The sequence below is a fragment of the Fundulus heteroclitus genome, chromosome 18 (genome assembly GCF_011125445.2).
Source record: "Fundulus heteroclitus isolate FHET01 chromosome 18, MU-UCD_Fhet_4.1, whole genome shotgun sequence".
Classification (NCBI taxonomy): Eukaryota; Metazoa; Chordata; class Actinopteri; order Cyprinodontiformes; family Fundulidae; genus Fundulus; species Fundulus heteroclitus.
The window spans coordinates 20,957,179-20,980,490 of record NC_046378.1 but is presented as its reverse complement, the minus strand read 5'-3'; the positions used below and the strand labels follow the sequence as shown (position 1 = coordinate 20,980,490).

The 23,312-nt window shown below is 39.6% G+C and overlaps 1 protein-coding gene across 1 annotated transcript in view; it reads right to left on the bottom strand.

Moving 5' to 3' along the window:
• dock10 (dedicator of cytokinesis 10) overlaps nucleotides 1-5,354 on the bottom strand; it is a 97,703-nt gene extending 92,349 nt beyond the window's left edge. The window contains exon 1 of the mRNA XM_012868045.3: nucleotides 5,008-5,354. Coding sequence (XP_012723499.2) covers nucleotides 5,008-5,115 — 108 coding nt within the window. The 5' untranslated portion in view covers nucleotides 5,116-5,354. The remainder of the gene's footprint in view (nucleotides 1-5,007) is intronic.
• Nucleotides 5,355-23,312: the final 17,958 nt, after the last annotated feature.

Below are 23,312 nucleotides of genomic sequence, written 5' to 3'. Positions count from 1 at the left end.
AGTGATCCCAGGGTGTGCATGTTGGCCCAAGTCTCTGGCTGAGCGGCTCTTGCGGACAGAAGCATGGAGGCATGGTACGACATGTGGCTCGTCCCACCAGGCAGCCGGAGTCACAAGAAAGACACTTATGTGTAGGCTGCTGTGCAGCTCAGTTCAGCTAAGAGCCTTAATAAACACGCTCAGTGCACCAAAATACAAGAGTGTTTCTTGTTAGATTGTTTTAATTGCTGCCCTGGAGGACTGTTAGATATAATGACTGCCTCATTTCTGTCTGCAAACAACATATATTTAATTTGTTCATTAAGTAATCGATGTGAGCAGCTCAGTGTCTGACAGGCTTAGCCAAGATTTGGTAAATGTAATGCCCTCTGAAGCAAAAAGTTTTTTTTTTTTTTAGTTTACCAAGGTTCACAAATCCCTCAATCTTGCATCTATCTACTCCTTCATACTCGCTGCATATTTGGGGATGGGTGGGCTGACCGCTCTGAGGAACACTCTGCAAGCATTGATTGCTTTCACAGAGCTGCTCATCGGAGGAAAAATGCAGCTTCGACCGGCGGGATTTTCCAGGTATTATGTTGGTTGCACACACACAAAAACACTTTCACTTGTGTTCTCAAAAAAATAAAAAAATAAATAAAAAATACGACGTAACCTCAAGACACAGAGAACGCACAACACCATATGCAACTGAGACATAAAGAAGGAGGCATAGAGAGGAGGGAAGTGAGATCAGCGTAGGAAAAGGGGGGGGGGGTTGATTTTAAATGAATGAATAAAACTGGCGAGCAATGCACAGACGATTCGGGGTCAGGGAGAGGGAGAGTCTTCACGCTTCAGTGAATGTCATGCCATAGGGCCTGTTTCTGCTGACCTGCTTTCTTTCACCAACAAAGGGCCGGGCGTTTGCACGCTCCGAACGCCTTTCCACACGCGCGCACAACACTTTTGGAGATTTGCACGCCCACTTAACCAACGCCTGTGCTAACGACTGGAATATGCAGGTCCATAGATACGCCTCTACTCAGCTTAAGCTCCATGCCCCTCTGCATCGTTGTACACAATACACAAGATGTTGAAGCTGATTTCTTTTCATCCTTATATAGCTGTTGTTTTTTTAAACTGAGGAAATAAATAAGATATTGAAGTCTGTCACTGGCATATGGCATTAACGGTTCCTTCATTATGTCAGTTTTGTGGATGAGAAGTCCTGGTTTCCAAATTAGTTCTCGATTTTGGTGACTAAAAACTCTCTTTTTAACACTTGAAGGTTTGGTAAAAGACACACAAATAACTCTGTATGTGTCATGTTTATCTAAAAGAATTATTTTTTTTAAAAAAGAAGAATACAGAAGGAACCAACAGAAATTACAGAATTACAAATATTTGTGGGTTTAAGATCAACATGACATTTCTATATATTATTCATTTACTGTGGTTCCTTGGTGGGTGAGATTAGCCAAAAAAGAGAGAGTTGTAAGAGAAATATTCAACACAAAATAAAGGTTTTCAATCAGAACAATAATAATAACAATGATGATAAAACTTGAAATTTGAAGAATGCATCAATTAACTTTGGAGTTTAAGCATCAGGTTTCTCCTGCCTGATCAAGCTCTAGCATGACAACAAGCCTTTATCGATGTGGCTGAACAAAACATATGCCGTTATTTTTCTGACAATGACCAATGACCGCTGAAAGATAGCGCCCCCCCCCCCCCCACACCCTTTTTTTTGCGTGGACGTATGTTTGGACTCACTGTTATGCTAAAAAGTAAAACCCCTCTTCGTTCGCAGCTTTCTAGCAGACACCAGAGGGTTTCAGGTCAAAAGTGGCATTTGTAACCATTCATAACTCGCGTCAACGCTGCAGCTTTCTTTCAGCTTTCTTTCCAAACAGGCAAATTTGGGTTGTACAACAGGAAAAGTCCTCTTTCAGCCACCTGAACAGCAACAGGTGAGGGAAAGGAAGTGCTGTACAACTCAGTGCACCACACTGCCAGAGAAAACTCTGCCTATTTTGGTGCTTTTCGTGTATCTCTTCAAAAGGAATTTAGGCATGGCAAGTTATTTAGAGCACATTTCAGCAACAAGACCATTCAAAGTGTTTCACGTGATGAAAACATACCTACATTACAGTGGAATAGGGTAAAGACAAGTTGGACTACAGAGCGAGATTTAAAAGAACTGAGGAGTTCCAGATTAGCAGAGTATAAGAACTAAATCTCCTTCTCCATGTTTGGAGTGGAGCAGAGAAGGACTTGAACCAGAAGACCTAAGGGTCTGGCAGGTTGATACACCGACAACAAATCTTCAATGCATTTTGGTGTTAAGCGAGTCGGTGATTTGTAAACTAACAGAAGAAATTTAAAGCCAATTCTCTGAGATACAGGAAGCCAATTTAAGGACTTCAGGACTGGGGTGACGTCCTACTTAGTTTTTGTGAGGACACAGGCAGCAGCGTTCTGGATCAGCTGCAGCTGTCTAGTCGACTTTTTAGGCAGACCTGTGAAGACGCCGCTGCAGTAATCAATTTGATTACCTTTAGATATCTTTAGATACACTTTTCAGACTCATCTTGTAACTAGAAATGTCCTTTACAGTCTACTTTATTCTACTTAAAACACAAAAATCTGCTTTTCCTCCTTGAGACAGTGTTGCCCAAGGGTTGAGAAATAGGGTAGCTGCCTTTTTTCTACCAGCTGAAAAGCAGTGCACAGCATCAGGATTGGGAGAGGGGCAGCGGTTTCTTACTCTATCCTCCAAACAGCCTAAAAAAACTGCGTGAAGAGATTGTATTTCAGTCACATGTAGGCATAAGCTGTTCGCAAGCAGTTCAGAAAACCAAGGTTTTACAAGACATTACAGTTTAAAAAAAAAATCTAAAATTGTCTATCATGCCCTTACTACGATTTAAAGTCCTCTTAATGAGATTCCAGTCAAAGTTGGGTTGAGATGTCAGATGTTTTTTTTTTTTTTTTTTATAGTCTCTACTGCTAGAAATGAACACTGAGCATCTGCTTTTAAGAAAGTTCTGTATGCCAATGTGATAGTTTTTTATTTTATTTTTATTTTATTTTATTTTAGCTGAGATAACCACTTGTGAGACGGATCACCTCTGAATGTACGACTCATCAAAGCATAAAGCAGATGCGCTGCAGCTGCAGAAGTCCACACTGGGTACCACTCCTGTCACCTAAGAACAGGAAACTAAGGCTGCAATTCACCCAGGCTCCCAAAAAAAATTGGACAATAACAGATTGGAAACATGATGCCTTGTCCAACGAGTCTCAGTTTCAGCAGCAACGTTTAGATTGTAGGGTCAGAATTTGGCCCAAATCATCCCAAACTGGTTTCTTGAAGATGAGAGCGAACTCACATTACACCGATGTCAGATCTCAATCTAATATAGCGCCTTTGAGATGTGATGGAACGGGAGATATGCATCGTGGATGTGCAGTCGACAGATCTCCAGCAACTGTGTGAAGCCATCGTGTCAATATGGGCCCATCATCTTCCATGCTGATCATTTATACCATGCAGAATCCAGCCACGAGGTGTACTTAATATAGTGGCTGTTCACTGTAATCATATGTCATCCTCTCGTTTTAATACTAATACACATTGCAAGCATGGGGATTTAAATTCCTATCATGGCAGACTGTGCTGCTCAAGGTTTTTGGTGTGGTAAAGCGATCATTTGAATCCTTGACTAAGTCCATTTGTATAGCAGCTTTTCTTCCCTTTTAGAGCTTATTGACAAGTATTAGGCTTCTGCCAGACAGAAAAAAAAAATGTCTATTCTACAGTGAAGCATGGCATCCCCTGAATCTTCCGCTCATCGGAAGTGATACGGTTATTTAAATCCTGTCCTCCGTCATGCCATTTCTATCCAAACCAGTTCTCCCTCTCTCAGTGTGCATTTGGTCTGTCCTACTGACACACTAAAACCGAAGTGAAGGGGATGGAGTAGTAACAAAAAAGAAAAAAATGTGGAGTGGCCTTTCTCTTCGCTCATCTCCGTAGGCTGAAAACGTTCAGATCAAGAATTCATTTTTCTCCTGCCAGATGAATTAAAAGAACACCATAAAAACAAAATACAAATCCATTCCTCTGTGTGTTTGTGCGCGTCCTTGTACGGCACGGTCATTTTTTTCTCGCTCTCTCTCTCTCTCTCTCTCTCTCTCTCTCTCTCTCTCCAGGAACACCCCTCCTCCCACTATGTTATCTGTCAATCAGAGCCTTTTATTAAGAGGCGTGACACACCCACCACAGCATATCTCCCACGTTTCCCCAGCATAATACCCAAATAATATAATCGTTCGTAAAATAAGCTCGGCAGAACTCATTCTCATCGTTTTCTCTCATTTTGTACCGTGCATGCTTGCCCCTATATATATATATATATATATATATATATATATATATATATATATATATATATATATATATATATATTACACACATCTCCCCGAACCGCTGGACAGATGTGAACCCTCCTGCTTGTCATATTGCATACCTCTATTCTAAAATCAAATAGCTCATTTCGTGCATTTCATTCAATTACTTTAATGCACTGAAAGTAATTCAAACCAACACGCTTCACCCTCCATGTTCTTCTTTATGTTGCATCCAAAACGACTCAATTAATTGCAGAAACAATCATCTTTTTTCCCCCTTTCATTTTAGTTGTATTGAACTGCTTCCACTGCAGGATCAATGGAGCTTGCTCCTGCTGCTGCACTGCTGCTGGCGCTCAACCGCTGCACAGGAAGATGCAGCATGAATGTCAATGTCATGTTTTATATACAGCTGCGGTGCAGTGGTGCTGCCGGCGCACAATAACCAAATTCACTTTCATTCAAGCACTACAGGTTTTCATGTCTCTACAATAAATTTAAAAAAAACGACAGGTGTTGATGCGTTTTCTCTTTTTTCCCCCTCTTTATTCCCACCATTTTTTTCTTTCTCTCTCTTTTTTTTAATACAATCCACAGAGGTTCACTCACCGTCACTGCGGAGAGTCTGACTGCGTTGCACGCCGTCTGCCGTATCTCGGCCGCGCTCCCCGGTTTCAGCAGGTTCTTGGTGAATCTCCGGGTCGATTCGGCTGCCATCTCCTCATCTGAGCGGAGCAAGTGATCTCAGCGGCAGCCGTAGTCGGTTCCTGGCCCCTTCGCTCCTAGCCTGATCCTTCCGAGCTCTGTTTACACATACGCGCGCGCGCACGCAGACACACACACACATATACACGCACACAAACACACGCGCGCGCGCGCACACACGCAGACTGACACAGCCTTGCACACACACTTCACACACACGACGGCGTGTCTGTGATACGCTCGACATAAAGTTAGTGGCATTCTCAGAAAATACGCATCGCCGCAGCTTTCAAGTTAGAATCAAACTCATGAAGCAGGACTGAATGCCTCGTTATGGGTAATCAGGGCTTTTATTTTGAAGGGACACTATAAATTTCCGTGTCGCACAAGAATCGTTTTTTTTCTCTCTCTCTCTTGCGTGAAATAATTTTAGTTGCCTATTTTAACACATTTTAAATCAAACAATTTAACAGGGTTGCTCTACGTCTACGTAAGAGGAAAAAAATATCACTTCAGCCAGGATTGCTATTTCTCTCAGCCTTTTTTTTAGAAACACCGCGTATAACCTCTGAAATGTCAGACAGTCTTTTGCAGTCCAGTCACGATCAAGGCAGCTTTTCATACGCTTCAGAGGAAGGAAAAAACGCAGACCAACAGTGACATCTAGTGGAAATATTTAGCTCTGACACTCTGCAGTACACTTGTTTCGTACACGTCTTCTTTCTGGATAAAAGTCGCTCACCTTAGCAGTGAATACATTTCTCGAAATTAATATCCTAAGTTCCAAGGTCAAGAAACACATATTTGATTAAAACATAAACCATACACGCTTCTATGCTTCAATCTGCATTATTTTGTCATTAAGGCAGAGTAAAACTGTGAATATATGGTAGCACAAAGAGGTATTGGTGGCATGCAGAGATTATAGTGTTCAGAACAAGACTGTGCGTGTGTCTGTTAGTGCTGGATTTATTGCACACGTAGCGCTTTCCAAAGGGCAACAGGAGAAACAGGTCGTTGGGTGTGAAATGTTATTGACAGGTTCCCGTTTTGGTCAGGCAGTGAGTTGCAGCATCTAGGGCAGGGGTGTCAAACTCATTTTGGTTGAGGGGCCGCATACAGCTTAATCTGATCTCAAGAGGGCCACATGAGTAAACTCATTGCAAGATTAAATAGAACTAATAAATGTGGACTTGTTGATTTTTATATTAAGTTAATTTCACTTTTACACAATATATTATGAATAACCTCAGCGTTTTTAAGAAAAGTATGTGCAATTTCAACAATACTTTTACTCAGTTAAACATTTACTTGTGCATTATGCATAAGAACTGATCACAGTGATTATACAATGTTGAAAAACATTTATTTACATAGTTTAGAACTTAAAAACACTGTCCTGCATGACAAAATACATCAAACAGATAAAAATTAAGAAATGATTTGAATTTTTCCACACCTGAAGCTTAATCTGCTAATTAAAACACAGCGCCCCTCGAGGACAATATAGGAACTGCATATTTTCAATTAAACAAAGTACATGTTTTTTTTCAATAATTGTTTTATCATTCTCTTCCTTTTATCTTGTCCACTTGTGAAAGTCAAATCTGATGAGCTCTTTGTGGCATCTTATTGCCACATTGCCATATATATATATATATATATATATATATATATATATATATATATATATATATATATATAGTGAAATCATGTAGACAGAAGTTATTGATTGATTGATTGATTGATTGATTGATTGATTGATTGATTGATTGATTTGGTAGTAGGTTAAAATCAGAGTGTGCACGCAGAGTGTGAAATAAAACCTTGATGAGGCTGTGAAATAAAACATACATTTTAGAAACCATATAAAGTATAATAGTACATTAGCCTAAAATCATCTTAAATAACTGCTTGAATAAAGGGTTTTCCATCAAATCAGAACATCAGGAATAAGAATGATATTAGACCCATCCAATGACTGTGATTGTTCCCTGCTTTTAAAATGCTATATTTTAAAATCTTCTTGTGCTGTAATGCTTACATTTCAGTGTCTCTTGTCAGACACAAACTCTCTAGACCTCTTACATCATCAGAAACCTATTTGTTCAGCAATCCCTGGACTAGAATTGAAGGGGTGGAAACACTAAGCTTCTATGCTCCTCAGCTCTTGGACTAACTCCCTTATAATCTGAGATTTTCGGAAACCTTAAGCCTATTTACGTCCTGATACATCTCAATAATCCAGGTAGAAAAGTAAAAAAAAAAAAAAAAAAGCTGAGTAGGTCCTTTGGACTGGTTCTTCCTTGTCTCTTTTCCAAAAGACTTCTTCAGTCTGAGAATTCACAGGTAAACAAATTGCTCAACAAGTGACAGTTTGGTGACAATCAAACTGGTTGCTCACATGCAAAACACACGTGGAGGCCTCTGGGTCCAATTGTGCCCCTCTTACAATCCTGCGATTTCGAGCATGACTCAGCCCTCGGTGAACGATGGGTGGCCATCTAACGACCATCTGCTAGGTGGATGGTCCCCTACACAACCTTTTTCTGATTTGGCCCGTTTAAATTCGAACTAAAAACATTACTTTTTGCAGCAGCTTTCCCATAAAGTTCAAATATTATTTTTTTAGTTCCCTTTGTCATGTCTGAGCTATTTGTCTACATTCTAAATTTGAAATGTATACTATTCCTGAGGACTCCTATGACATTCCTGAAGATACTAATCAACATACCTTTACTGTCAGAGCAAGTCTGTAATGTCTTCCACAAACATACAAAAACAGAATTAAAAAGTATTCACTGTAAGATGAGAAGATGATGTCTATCCACACTGGTTAATGCTCCATGTTCAATTTCAGGACCGACTGATGAACAAAACCCTTTTTTTTTCAGTTTTTCTTTATTAAACAGTGGAACCCCGAACCTTGGAGCTGATTATAATGGTCTGTAAAATGATTTAGAGCATGGTCAGGAGTAGAGGCAATTTTATTAGCCAACCTTATCATATTACCGTGGTAGGAGGATTCGTGAGTTTTCTCAAATGGATGACTGGATGATGTAACATGTTGGAGCAAATTTTCATATTATGAAGCAAATTCATTTTTTTTTCAGCAATGCTCACACTTTTAAACCATGCGGTATTACAGTACTGCAAAACACTATTGTGACTGAGAAAATAAAACAAAATAACTTCTTTGCTTGCTCCAAAGGACCTCAGCTGTCAAATGAAGTATATTCCCTTTTTGTCTTTTTTTTAACAGATTGGTCAATTGCGGTTTCCAAAGACAATAGATGCTCTCTCTGTAACGATTTGTGCTGGTGAACCCGACATTCAGCCAGACACAGAGCTTCATTATTAAAATGTTTATTGAAATGATGAGTAGTGGATGATGAGGCAGGTAAGCGGGACCGGACCTGACCAGATGAAGGTAGTGACAGGCCAGACCAGTGAAGAAGGCAGGAGCTGATCAGAACAGGCGATGTGGACTGAGGAAACCACCAGAATGAGCGTCTGGAACTCACGGGAAAAGAGGTAGACTTGTGCATCACGCAGACAGAGACAACTTTCAACAGAAGAGTCCAGCTGGCAGAGAACATAACAGAGGATGAGATCAGATCAGATGAAACGTTCTGGCAGAGAGTGGATGACTGAGGCAGGTGTATGTAGACAGGTTAACAGGTGAGTCCAGTTGACTGCAATCAGTAGCAACAGCTGGAGCCGATCTAGAGCAGAGTGGTGGCTGGAGGAAGACTGAGGTGATTGGATGATGCCTTAGAGGTAAAGGCTGATTAAGAAAAGTCTAGAAAAGTCCAAAGCAAAACAAACAAAAACCTAAATCATGGCTCTCTCGTGAGTCTGAGTATTTGTAATACTAATTGATTTCCTTGCCAATCAGATAGTGATCAAAAGATTATTTCTTGTTTTTGTTGTATAGATATTAAGAACATTTTCTTAAGTCCGTTAAACAACTTCATCAACACATTGTTGGTGGATCCCCCGGGTTGTCTGAGATGTAAAACGTGGTAAGTAAAACTGTATCGTCACAGTTTTTTCCAGGATTACGGCAATGACCAGTGTAAAGCGTGAACAAAACAGCAGAACTCACGCATTCCTTGGGAGCCCCATCATTGGTTATGACAGCAGCTCATAGGGTTGTTTTAACTTTTAGCATTTACAGTCAAACAAAACATATTAAAAGTAAAAAATAAGGCATACATTTAAATAAACCCCTTTAAATAAATTGACGTTATGTGAGCTTTTAGTGGTACCACTACTTGTGCATCTAGTGATTTTGCTTAAAGAAATTATTTTTCAAAATGTGTGTGATATCATGCTGCTGCAATAAAAGATTTTATTTATTTTAAGACTTTTACACATCTTTAGTAGGTGTCTTAACTAATTTATCCTCTTTTATATGTATGACAAGACACTTAAATTTGAGTTAGTATTGCATCCATAACAATACATTTTTTATTCTCCTATGAAAGCCAGTAAAAGCTTAGCTGAAATACAGCACAAGGCGTAATCAGTACCAAAAATAAATCTGAAGTTCAGCTGATGGTGTGTATCAGTGTTGTCCCTCTGGGTGGCAGCAAAGCACCACACATTACACAAAATAAATTCATCCACCTGAAAGTTAAAATAGTGGTCAGTGAAGAAAGCTGTTTCCCTAAGAGAGACACACACCATGTCAATAGACACTCTAACACCTCTTTTTGCTCCTGCATTAAATGTTACAAGTATTAGACTGAACTGAATTTGGTAAAATAATATATAAACTGTTAGAAAGATTACATTATGGTAGTAAAAATAAAAAAAAAGAATACTTCTTTGGAAAAAGGTTCTTCAGGATTATTTGGATTTACTGTGCACGTATCCGGGATCAGAGCCCAACTCGGGTTCACAAGTCAGCCAGTTTCAGCTTTTAACGTCCATCCAAGGAATGGATTTAAACAACCAACATGACAATGGAAAAGTAGATTTTTGCTTTGAGTTATAATAGAGATTAAATAAAACCGTACTTAAAAAAAAAATGCATTGGCTGTCGATGCTGGTTATACTGTTGTTATCCATCGATTCATCCATCCATCTTTTTCTGCTCATCCAAGATTGGGTTGCGGAGAGCAACAGGTCCAGGTGGGAAGCCCAGACTTCCCTCTCTCCAGTGCCGTCCTCCAGCTCAAAGGCGCCCAGGAGGGATCCTGATCAGACGCCTGAGCCACTTGCTCTTACTCCTTTTGATGCAGAGGAGCAGCAGTTTTACTTTGAGCTGCCCCCCGGATAACAGAACTCCTCACCCTATCTCTGATTTTGTCTGCTTGTATCTGGGATGATGTTCTTTCAGTCACAACCCGTACCTCATGATAACAGGGGAAAGTAGACGGAGCGGTAACTCGAGATCTTAGCTTTTAGGCTGAGCTCTTTTTTCATCACAACAGTCCGGAGCAGCACCCGCAGTACTGCAGAAGGACCCCCAATCCATCTGTCCATATTACCGTTCCATCCTGCCATCGCTCCTGAACAAGACACCAAAATACTTAAACTCCTCTGCTTGAGGCAAAGACTGACCCCTGACCCAGAGGGGGCAGTCCTTTTTTCGGTTGAGGACCAAGGCCTCACAGTTAGAGGAGCTGACTCTCGTCCCAGCCGCTTCACATTCAGCAGCGAACCACTCCAGTGCATGCTGGAAGAAGCCAACAGAATCACATCATCTGCAAAAAGCAAAGATAAAAGCACACAAAAACACCCCTGCGGGCAATATAGGGGAGACCATTCAACCTTCATTTTTTTTTTTTTTGGACCGTGGAAGCAAGCTGGATTACTGAGAGAAAACCTGGTCTGTATCTTTATTCTTGTTGTTTCTTGCAGCACCAGCCCCCTCTTTGTCATGTCATGATGATTTTTGGATGTAGTGTGTTGTCAAGGTCTGATCTTTTTGTATGTGAAGCATTTGTTTTTCTGTTAGTTTTGTTGCACTAATGCAAACACGTGGCGTCAGACTACAAACAATGAGTGGTTCATGCAGTATGGACTGCTTCACTCATTACAGCAGTATCCAATCCAGTAGAACAAGTAAACTTTGGGTTGATTATAATAGTTCAGTTTACCAAATTAAACACCTGTTTTGTATAACTCTCCTTTCAGTTTTAGGGGGGTGGAAGATTAATCGTCCCCATAAAGGAAGCTTTTCGATTTAATAAATCCATACAGTTTCATACCATCAGAAAACGAAATTGCACTGACCATGAAACAGTGCAACGTTCTTTATAAGTTTTCGTGCACCTCAAATCCAGCTAAATAGTCTATCTGGCCGTTAAAGAGACAAATACAGCCAGAAAAGTCTGGGCTTCCAATAAGGGGATTTTGAGTAGTCCTGGGGTGCTGCTGTCTGTTGTGGTGCGTGATCTCCTTTCATATGCTCTTTGTGCTTTGCAACTAACAAGGCTTTTACATGCACCAACAGCTATGTTACACCCTGAAGGAAAGATATGTTATATGCTTTGGAAGGAAAAGTTTAAAAGAACTTCTGAAAACCTGAGTATGTATTTCTCAAATCTGGCTCAACCAAAGTAAAATGACAAGAAAAGGAAGAAAGCTTAAGCCTTTTTTTTGTAGTAGTAGTAGTAGAAATGTATTTTAAAAAGGGGTTATTAAAGTCAACAAGCTTCAATGCATTTGTGACCTGTTATAGACCAACAAATACAAAACTGAAAAGTGTGGTATGCAGCTGTATTTGATTCTTTTTACTTAAGATAAGATAAGAAATTCCTTTATTGCCCCACAATGGGAAAATTTAGACGTGACAGGGCGGTAAAAACACACACAATTAATGAAAAAGTAATGAAAAACAAGCTAGTCTAATCTAAACTTAGTTCCAAAGCAACAGAGGGTGAGCTTTATGAGAAACACCAAAAATTTAAGTAAAAACAAATTACAGAATAATTATTGCACAATTATTGATGACATGGCATACTTAGGTAAAAAGGATGAAATATTCAAGTTAAACAGAAGAAAAACAGTGAAAAAAACAACAGCCTATTTACTGAACGATTTGACATAATACGCTACATGCATGATAGTAGAGCACCATCTCAGTGTAGCTAAGGCATGTGCAAGTGTACCATAGCATCAGAGAGACAATATAAACAAATCAGGATCAGATCAGAACCCGTGCAACCATTAGCGTGGTGTAGACAGTTATCGAGTCTGTTGTGAGCAGCAGAGATTATAAAGTCTAGCAGCAGCTGGGATGACCTGAGAAAGCACTCCTTTGAGCATCTGGGATGCAGCAGTCCGTCACTGAAAGAGCTCTCCAGCTCAGCAACAGCTCCATGCATGGGGTAGGAGGCATTGTCCATCAGTGATGTTGTTGTTCTTACAATCCTTCTGTCTCCCACCCAGTGGCGCCACCAGGGGGTGGCCAGGGGTGGCCATGCCCCCCCCCCCGTTCCATGTCCTGGCCAACCCACTGGCCAGTGTAAATTGTAGGCAGCCGCTCTTCCTGAGCTTCTATCGCTTCTTTCCCCTGGTAACTGTTTTGTTTTCCAATAAATGAATAAATGTACACCTTATTCTAAATATAATTACACAATAAAAAAGGAATTGTTGTTCAACTCAAAATGTCAACTTTACTATTATTGGTCTATGCACATTAGATCATTAGGAACTTTAGAAATAAAAAAAAAAACCCATTAAAAACCAAAAGATATTAGTAAGTGTTTACGTAAGTCTTTCTGATAGTTTTCTACAGGCAGCTTTATTACAAAAGTAGAATAAAATCCTAAAATTCTGGCTTTCAGTTTCAGTGCCACCCAAGAATTTAGGTGGCTCCATCTGGCCCCCCCTATGAAACATTTCTGGAGGCGCCACTGCTCCCACCACCTGCACTAGGTCCAGGGGGCATCCCAGGACAGAGCTGGCCCTCCTGATGAGTTATCCAGCCGCTTCCTCTCAGCTACAGATAAACTGCTACTCCAACTACACCACAGAAGATGGCTGATTCCCCCACAGAGTCAAAAAAGTATTCAGGATAACCTTTGATGAAATACAGGGCAACCAGTTGCCCTCAAAATTCCTCTAATGGTAAAAAGAGTCCATCTGTTTGTTATTTAAATCTATAGTTGGTCATCCTGTTCAGAAACACTTTTTGTTATAATGGGTAAAATCATCCTTCCTTACCGATATTAGTTAATTCATAATGTATTCAGGAATAGGGAGGTTCCAAAGTCGATCTCTGTGGGAGCCACAGGCCTGTAAAAACAACAAACGGTAAACTATAAACAAGACCTGAAGTAACCTCTGGAGGAGCTGCGCAGCTCAGTCTGGAAAATCTTGGGATAAAATATGTTAGAAGCTGCAAAAGGCCTGGATAAACTAAAATGTAGAACAGGAATATATTGCAGTCAAGAGAGGCCTGTTGTTACGCTTGTGGATGATGAATTCGCCTGATAACGCGTTAGCCAGACAGTCATAAAAGCACTGAGGTCCCCTTCTAATCCCAGTCCTGTTTGGCTGACAGCAGAGAGTAACTGAGAGGTGAAAAGTGAAATGCAGGATGCGGGGGGAAAAAAAGAAAAAAAACTCACAGCAGCCAAGATAGCAAAACGAGGGAGCAAAGAGAGTGGGAGAAATGCTGGATCTCTTCAGAGACAAATTGGACATAGTGCGGCTTTAGCCAGCCAATATCTCTTGTCAAGTCCCCAGATTCAATAACAAGATAGCATTCTCCAGCACCCAGAGGTTTCTAAATCCAAGATGGTTTTGAGGACTGAGGAAATAAAGAGGCTATTCATAGCCTCTCACGGATCGCTACAGGATCACTTTTCTTCAGACCAATGTCTAATTCTAATTTCCTTTTTCACAGGCAAACACACAAAGACAGGATGTCTATCTTCAGTTGTATATTCCTGTAGTGGACACAAAAGAAGAATGATACTTGTAAGGTCAGGATCCCTGTGTTTAAGAAAACCCTTAAAAGCTCCAGTCATATGTGTGAAAAACTTATTTTGTGGGTAATGAGTCAAGCTGCTGGTGGATGTAAAATCACAGAGAATCAGCGTTACATATGCAGAATGAGATTCTATAAGATTGAAAAATTTACTGAGAGGCAACAGATATAGATGGACATAAAAAGAATAAAACAAGGCATAAACGTCTGAGCTTTTTGAACATCTATGAAAGCGTCTATTAAATGAGGGCACGTCAGTCTTAAAAGAAAAATGAACTTGAAGTTAGATGCTAATTGAAGTAAATCTCAGGAATTGAACACCTTTTTCCAAAAACAGTAAATTATCCAAAGTTTGCTTTAGGTCTAAGGTAGAAGGGGCCGGTTAAACCTCACAGAGGAACCAGATTTCATTCTGTGCACATGACATCCCACAGATATGCAATGTGGCATGTTTTTTTTTTTTTTTTTTTTTCAGAATTTCAGATACACACTGTGCAAAAGTAGTGAACAGTGAGTAGTTTTGGTTGATGTGCATATTTTAGTTTAAACAGATCACAAAGTAGTAGAGTATGCAACACTTTAGAAGTAGAGTAGCAGTGACCAAAGTGTGGCTCGGGGGCCATTTGTCTCCGACTGATTTTGAGAGTCCCTCGACTCCAATTCAGGAATGAAAGACATTTGGTCCCCAAATGCAGATGGATACATTATTTTTCTAATTAGGGTAGCAATAATGCCAGTAAAATGTTCTTTCAAGGGAACATGTTATATACGACCTACAGTATTTGTCTCTTAATAACGTCACTTTTTTTTGCAACAGCTGAAAAAGGGATATTTGCAAGTGAGTAAAAAGTGCAGGAATTTTGTTCCAGCAAACAGGCAGCGGTAGGCTATTTAATAAAGTATACCACCAAAACACATGATACTTCACAACCTTGTCTTGCATCGGTTGAAAAGACTATTTTTTTTTTGTTTGTTTTGTTTTTCTGAAAGGATTTTAAACTGTAGGAATGGCATGACAGAACATTTTAGGGGTATTGAAACTGTTTTTTAACCTGTCATTCTTTTGCTACTAGTAAGTACCCCATGCCTTGTGAAGAGGCTTGGCTTAACTTTAATGACTGCAAACTAACTACATATTTCCCTTTTAAAATGGCAAACAAACTATTTCAAGGACTTGTTCAATAGGTTTGGCTAAAACTAAATTTAACTTATCTGTGAAATGTACAAAGACCCTCAATGCTTCATGTGTCTGTTTTGTCTCCACAAAATTGTTTAATATTGCAAACGAAAAATGTTGAAATGTGGAGTTTTCCTTCAAGCTGACTTTGCCCAAAATTAAGTTTCCTAAACTGAAGAAACGATGACAGCGGGGCAGGGGATTCAAATTCTAACAAGAATATAGCTTGTCACCCACCACTTTGAAAGCTATTTCATCATATGCCTTTTCACTTCACTTTTACTATGATTCCTGATCTGAATATATGAATGACTCTTGACACACGGGTACCATCTAACTTCAGCATCAACAGGTCATTATCAACGGTTTATTATGGCTCACTTTAATTTTGTTCGTTTTTTTCCATGCTACATGCAGGGACTTTATTGTAAAATGCAAAAATGGACATGCACTGTAAGTACAACCTTCCAGATGCTGAATAATGTGTATTTTTAATTTGTTCTGTACTATGACTTTGTACCTCTTTTTGTTCTTTGGTAAATTCCTTGTGTGTGTGTGCAGGTGTGTGTGTGTGCAGGTGTGTGTGTGTGTGTGTGTGTGTGTGTGTGTGTGTGTGTGTGTGTGTGTGTGTGTGTGTGTGTGTGTGTGTGTGTGTGTGCGTTTAAAAGAGTGTCTGGTGCCCGGGGTGAAATCAGGCAGATAAAAGCCGGTGATGAGGTCTGGATCCTCAGCATCCTGACAGCTGTAGATTAAATTAAAGAACTTCTGACAAATCAAACAGATTTCTCTCTCTGTCTTTCTCTCCATCTCCATTTTCACCCCAAGAGCCCTCATCAGGTAAGCTCGGTACGTAGCTTAAAACAAAATGGATTTCATCTTTAAGGGCTTGAGCAGGCTTTGAAACGACACCAGCTGCCGGGCCTGCTTGTCAGCCTGCTTTATTTTCACCTCTTCTTCTGGACTCATTGGCTCATCTTTTTTTTCTTTTTTTTTTCAGAGACTTTAACAAACTTGAGCCATATTGTGGCAGATAAAGGTAGAACACCAGTTCTTCAAACCCTGATTGTAATTGAGAGATGAAACAGACACATTTTCCAGGTTCTGAGAGGCCCACTCCTATGGACACATCAAACGTTCCCACTTGGGATTCGTGTGGATTGACAGAGAGCTGTGCTCTACTCCCACAGGATCAAGATTCAGCTGCTAACAGAATGTTAGCACTTTATAACACCGTCTATTGGAAGATAAATAAAATAAAACACAAAAATGTGTGTTACGTAAAGGCCAACTGCAAGTGAAAATTAAGCAAAATATGTGCGACCAGAAAAAGTTACATTGTATCATCTGATTCTTAAATCAGACATCTGATTATGTCTGATTTAAGAATCTGTCACGTTTTTTTTGGACCCCTGTTAAACATGTGTAGAAGCCCCTAAAATAAACCATCCAAAACAAAGTGTCTTAAATAACTCTTTTTAATTTTGAGTTTGTGTATCTCTGAGTTTATCTGAGCTTATTTTATTCAGATGCGTTTCCTTTTTCTGGCCAGAGCCACCGGATTTTTATTTCAAAGAGTTCACGATGACATCACTCAGAAAGGTTCAGCTATAGTTTATGTCATAGATATCGTTAAGGGTAGTAATAAATCTGGCACTAGTGATTTTGTAAAAAAAAAAAAAAAAAAAAAAAAAAAAAAAAAAAAAAAAAAAAAACGTAAAAATTCCCAACTAGTATCGCACAACAGGTTTTATCCAATATGGAAAAACTGCATTTTTTTTTCTGAAAAAAATAATAAATTCTAGTTTATTCCACAGCAATAAAAGATTAACTTGTTTTAAGGATTTTTACACCTATTCTTTTAACTTGGGTTACCAATCAATGTGAACACCTTCCACCTGGCAGAAGAAGGCCAAACAACATCTCTTTTTTCTTAGAAAACTGAAACTTTCTACTCAGTTGCTCATAAACTTTTATAGAGCTACAATTGAAACCATCTTATGTCTCAATGTGAAAAGTTTAGGGGCAACAGTAGCGCTGTAGTTAGAGAGTTTTTCCTGCAATTGGCGGGTTGCCGGTTCGATCCCTCCGCCAAAGGCAAAACACGTCACCCGAGTCTGACCCGGTGGTCAACTGATGTATGTTGGTCTGCCCCAGGGTAACATAGCTGAATGACTGAGTGTAGTGTCGCTGTACTAGTTAAAGCGTTAGGTACAAGTTGCCATTTTGGTATGGAAGCTGCACAGGAAGGATCTAACACGGGTGGTGAGGACGGCACAACCTGCCAATTGCAGGAAGGTGAGCTTCAGTTAAATCAGACACGTACTATATGTTTAGTGGGTTTTTACTTTGGGCTGGGAATGGGAGTAAAATTTAAAAATGGTCATGTGTTAGGTAGAAAGGTTTTACTGTGCAAACATTAAATATGTGTTTTTGTTGCTGGATTATTGAAAGATAAAAGGTTCACTTAGTCTTTGAAAACTGCACTTAAAACTAATGATTAATTTAAGGTATGTTTCATAATCTTTTGTATTATATATTCCAGTGTAATATCGTGTATTTTTATGAGTCCTATTAAGTGGGGTTAAATGTTAAACCAGTCATAACACCACAAAACTGTAGACTGTGCAAAAATTACCCCACATAATATCTTAAAGTCACTAGAGAGCAGTGTTGGACAGCGATGAAAGAGAAGAGGATAAGTGTGTGTGTGTGTGTGTGTGTGAGGGAAACTCGCTGAATGCAACCGTGTTTGGACTCAGAAAACCAAGGCGGCAGCAGCTGGCCAAACAGAGTGAGCAGGGAGTCATGCAGAAGCTGTGTGTGACTGTGTGAGGCAGGAGTGGTGCAGACTGCTGAGGAGAGGCCTTCTTCTCGCTCTGACTCCTCAAACCAACACTATTAATAAGCTCGTTTGCCAAGAAAAACACCCTAATCAGTGGGTTTCCTCTCATTAAAAGTTAATTAGTTTGACACGGGTTTCCTGCAGAAGAAAGTATTGGCCACTTAGAACTCATTAGAGCCAAAGGAAAACATCAAACTGAGGAAAGAAACGAGAAGAGAGGAGAAAGGAGGAATGAAGCACGCACAAAAATTCAAATATTTTATCATCCAGTGTACACTGAGAGACTCACGCTAGCTGGCAGATCTCAAAGCATGCGCGTTACTTTGACTTTTCAGACTGTTAGTGACAAATGTAAACATGCAAGCCAGCAGACATATACATAAAGCTATACATGAGTATCATACTTACACCAGGATAATTACAGAAACCTCATTTGAATGCTTTCCAAGTGGTAGTCTGACATGTAATCTGTGGTGCAGCTGAAACCCTGAAATACATATCTCCATACACAACATTTTGTATTTTTTCCAACCCTTTAGTTATATGAAATGTCATACAATTCTCTAAAACAACACTTAGGGACTCGGGTTTAACAACTGGAGAGGCATCCAGACAAAGGCAACTGGAGAATCCCACACAGTACATCAAGAAAAGTACATGCACACTGTTTATGCTGTGTATATCTATGGTCTGTACGGTGTGAGCGCAGTAACCAAAAGTCAAATTCCTTGATTGTGCACACAGTCACAACCAATTAAAGACTGTTCTGATTCTGATTCTATAAGAACCCGCAAAGAAAGGCACCAGCTGGCCAACATTTCTAAATATAGAGACAAAACTCTATTCTGTGAGGCTAAAAGGATTTATCCAAAAGCAACAGTCTACATTTTTATAGTTGCTATTGTGAACCACTACAGAAAACAAATTTGGAAAGAAAAAAAAACATAAAATAAAACAGTAGTTTTTATTCACTCCTATTTTACACATTGACATGTCTGACACATCAGATCATCATCACTGCTGGTGGACAATCAGATTTAGCAAAATAATTTGAAGATGGAGCTGCAACATGAGTGAAATGTTTTTTTATGCTTTGCTGCTTCAACAATATAATATTTTCTAATAATATTTTTATGTGTCTTTATTCAGTACCTACATCCTTGTATTTAAAGGACAATCATGCTACAGTTCACTGACAAAGACTTGCCCGATCCAGGGACTCCCGGATAAATAAAATCTTGGGATTTCAGTTCTTTGCCAGGACTCACGAACATTGCAGAGGCATACCTGATCTCAGCAGAGACATACTTATAACAGGTATGTCGCCTACACTTTAAACATTTCAGGTTTTGCTGTTACACTCTTCATCAGCGCAGACAGAGCATTTGCATAGTGTAGCATAGCATTAGGTGACATTAATGTTGGACGATTGCCACAAAATAGGTGGTGTCTGTGTGGCAACCCAACTTACATGGAGATCATATTCATTGTTCCAGAAGCAAAGAAAGAAAAATTATTCAACATTAACGTTTCAAAGTAAAATACAAAATACATTTACCATTTCCATTAGGAGAAATGTGTGTGAACATTGGAGCTAAAACATCTATATCTATGGGTTTTTCGGGGGACAAACAACTTCAGAAGTAGATAAGAGAAGTCATATTGAACTCAAAAAAATGTTCTGCTGTTGGAGTAAAGTTATAATTCTGTTACTTTTCTACAACGCATTTCTGAATGCTCACTTCAGTTGTTCAGTCAGCACTTGGCTAAAGAAAATTGGGGCTGATGCTGAAGACAGAAGCAAATTCATGTAGGACCTGCAAGTAATTTCGAGAGAAAAAAATATAAGAATTGTCATGTCATGCCAAAAAAAACATATCGATCTCTAAAGTGCTGACGGTATTAAAAATGTTCTTGTGGTAAATCCAAACCCAGACAGAAATTGGGTTGTACCTTGCCACACTGCTAAATGGAGTGAGGCACCCACACCCTCCCCAATTTCCTCCCTCGCTCCATCTCTCGGCTGCTCCACAGCTTCACTGATCTGTCCAGCCTGCTCAGACTTCCCCTTGTTAATGAATCATGAAGTTTGACTTTTACTCCTTAATAAGCAGTGTTTTGCAGAGAGCGTGTGGAAAGCTCAGAGTTTGTTTTTGTTTAATTAGCTCAGCAGGTTCTCTGTCCATGGGGCTCATTAAAGGGAGACGGCTTGGGGCCCGCTGAGCAGCATCGAACGAGGAAATGCTGAAAGGCGGCCCTTGCTGCCAGGTGGCTATAAGACGAATGGGCCCAGGCACAGACTGAGACGGGACAGGAAATGTAGTGATATGGCGCTGCGAAATGACGAACAATGATGGGAAATGTACCGGAGAAAACATGCGGAACGGTGGTGAAAGAGCGTTTGGAAGAGGGAGGGAAAGAGGTAAAGAAAGAAATGGAGAAACAAAATCAAAGAAAGGTTGAAGGAGAAAAATAAAGGTTTTAAAATTCCTTTTTGAACATAAGATCAAAAGAAGTCAGTCAGTCATCGATGGCGGAGGTCCAATATATATATATATATATATATATATATATATATATATATATATATATATATATATATATATATATATATATATATTATGTGTGTGTGTGTGTGTGTGTTAGGCTATAGTGGAGTTATTGTCTCTACTGCATTTAACTTTAAGTATATGGTATAAATACATATGCAGTCCATATGGCAATGGAGAGGGCTGGAAATGGTGGATAAATAATGTTTAGAAGTTATGTCAATCGCTAATATAGTCATGTTAAATAATGAAACCTTCATGCAGACCATGATAGTTAAAGTTGCAGTCTCTTTCTGATTGCCATGAACTTTTATAGCTACACTGGCAAGAGCTTGTTGTGGTTCCCAAAATGATCTTGGATAATATTTGTGTTCTGCTTTGAGTGATCTTGCTTGGACGGCCTGGCCTGGGGATGCTGGCCATAGTTTTGAAGTCCTCCACTTGTAGGTTACCTTCCGTATTGTGGAATGGCTGATTTTGTTTCATTTTGGAGCTCTGTTTATGTCTTACCAGCCTCATGAGATGCTACAATCCCTCTGAAGGCATCTGGTAGCTCCCTCGATCTCACCATAGTTTTCACATTCAGCCAAGAGCACATCAAAAAAAGAAAGGTATGATGTTTAACCAGGAGAAGCTTCTATTCAAATTTTGAGTAACACTGTTCTAATCATGAGCACCTGCTGTCATATGCTTATGTGTAATTTTAAGAATTTCAAAGGGAAATAACTGTAGAGGTTGTCTTAAACGATTCACGACCAGAAGTTATAGATTTGGTGTATTCATCTAAAATCTTTTGAAAAGGTCATTTATTCAGTGTTCTGTGTTTATTTATATTACTTGAATTTTTGATTATTGGTAACCATGCATATATATATCCTGAAAACTGGCGTAGGCATAAGCTTCTTAAAACTTCTGATGTCAAAAGTCTCATAATTAGTGAAGTGTATAATATAAATATCACCTGATCTGTCAGTATAAACACACCTTTTCTGAAAGGCCCCAGAAGCTCCAACACCACTAAGCAAGAGGTGTCACACCATGAAGACCAAGGGGCTCTCCAAACAAGTTAGGCACAAAGTTGTAGAAACGTACAAATCAGGGTGGATCTATAAAGAAAATCTAAATCTTCGATGTTCCCCCGTAGTACCATCACTTCCATTATCTTCAAATGGAAAGCACATGGTAACACAGCAAACTTACCAAGAGAGAACAGAACTGAACAGACTGGGCATGGACGGCATTAATCAGAGAGACCAAAGGTGTCACGATCTCTAGGTGTTAGTGTTTTGATTTTCCTTTATGCGTGTATTGTTGGCTGGTTCTTGAAGTTCCTCAATTGTGATTTGTTTTGTGACTATTTTTATTAGTTCTTACTTGTTTGGATCCTGTTCTTAGTATTTCGCTGTTCACTTGGTATTATTTTCCAGTAGACTTGTTTTCCCCGGTATTCCTCCCTTTCTGACCCAGTTCAGTATTCTCCCTCTCCCTCAGCTCTCTGCCGTCGTTGGTCTCAGCTCTCAGTCTTTTACCTCTTTCTCCACCCTGCCTCTTTATATATACTCCCTGGTTCTCTCTGCTGGTTCCTCTACTTACGTCCACAGACTTATGCCTCCTGCCACCCTGTTCCTCCATGCCCGGTTTATTACTGTGTTTTCTGCCTGGTTCTCTGGTCATCTTTCAAGCCCTGCTCCAGAGCTTTTCTTATTTTCCTTATTAAATACAAATTTATTTTACCACCACCAAGCTCTGCATTTGGGTCCACCTTCAACCACATTATGCCAGGAGGTAACCCCGAAGGAGCTGCAGAGATCCACAGCACAGACTGGATTATCTGTCCATAGGACCACAATAAAGCGTACACGCAATTGAGCTGGGCTATATGGAAGAGTGGCCAGGCAGAAAAAAGCCATTACTTAGTGGTAAAAATAAGAAGATGCATTTAGTTTTTGCCAAAACGCACATGAGTGACTCCCCAAATGTACGGAGGAAGGTGCTCTGGTCAGACGGGACTAAAAGTTAACTTTTTGACAACCAAGGAAAACGCAATGTCTTGCACAAACCCAACACATCACCCCACAGTGAAATGTTATAATGGCAGCATCGTGCTGTGGGCATGTTTTCCAGCAGCAATGACTGCTAAACTGATCCGAGTCAAGGGAAAGATGGATGGTGCTGAAGACAGGATTATTCTGGGGCACAACCTGTGTGTGTGATCAGATGTTCACTTTCCAGCAGTACAATGACCTAAAGCAAATTGCTAAAACACCTGAGCAGTTCAAAGGGAAACATTTAAATGAGTTGAAATGGCCTAGTCAAAGTTCAGACCTCAGTCTAACTGAGAATCAGCAGTTAGACTTGAAGGTTGCTGTTAACAAGGAAAAAAACATCCAGCATGAAGGAGCTGGAGCAGTTTAACCTTGAGGAATGGACAAAAATCCCAGTGGTAAAATGTACCAAACTCACGGAGACTCCTCAAAAGTCACTTGCAGCTGGAATTCCTCAGCCATATGTGGTTTTTTTTCAGTTTTTTATCTCTTGACTAATTAAAAATATTATTCTTAATTATCATGTATAGCACCAGTTTCAGTTGTTTTTAAAGCTTCTTTTTTTCTTTTTACCATTTTTACATATACTGGTCAGGGTACTTTATCTATAAATTCTAATATGTGTTTGAAGATTAGTAAATGTTCC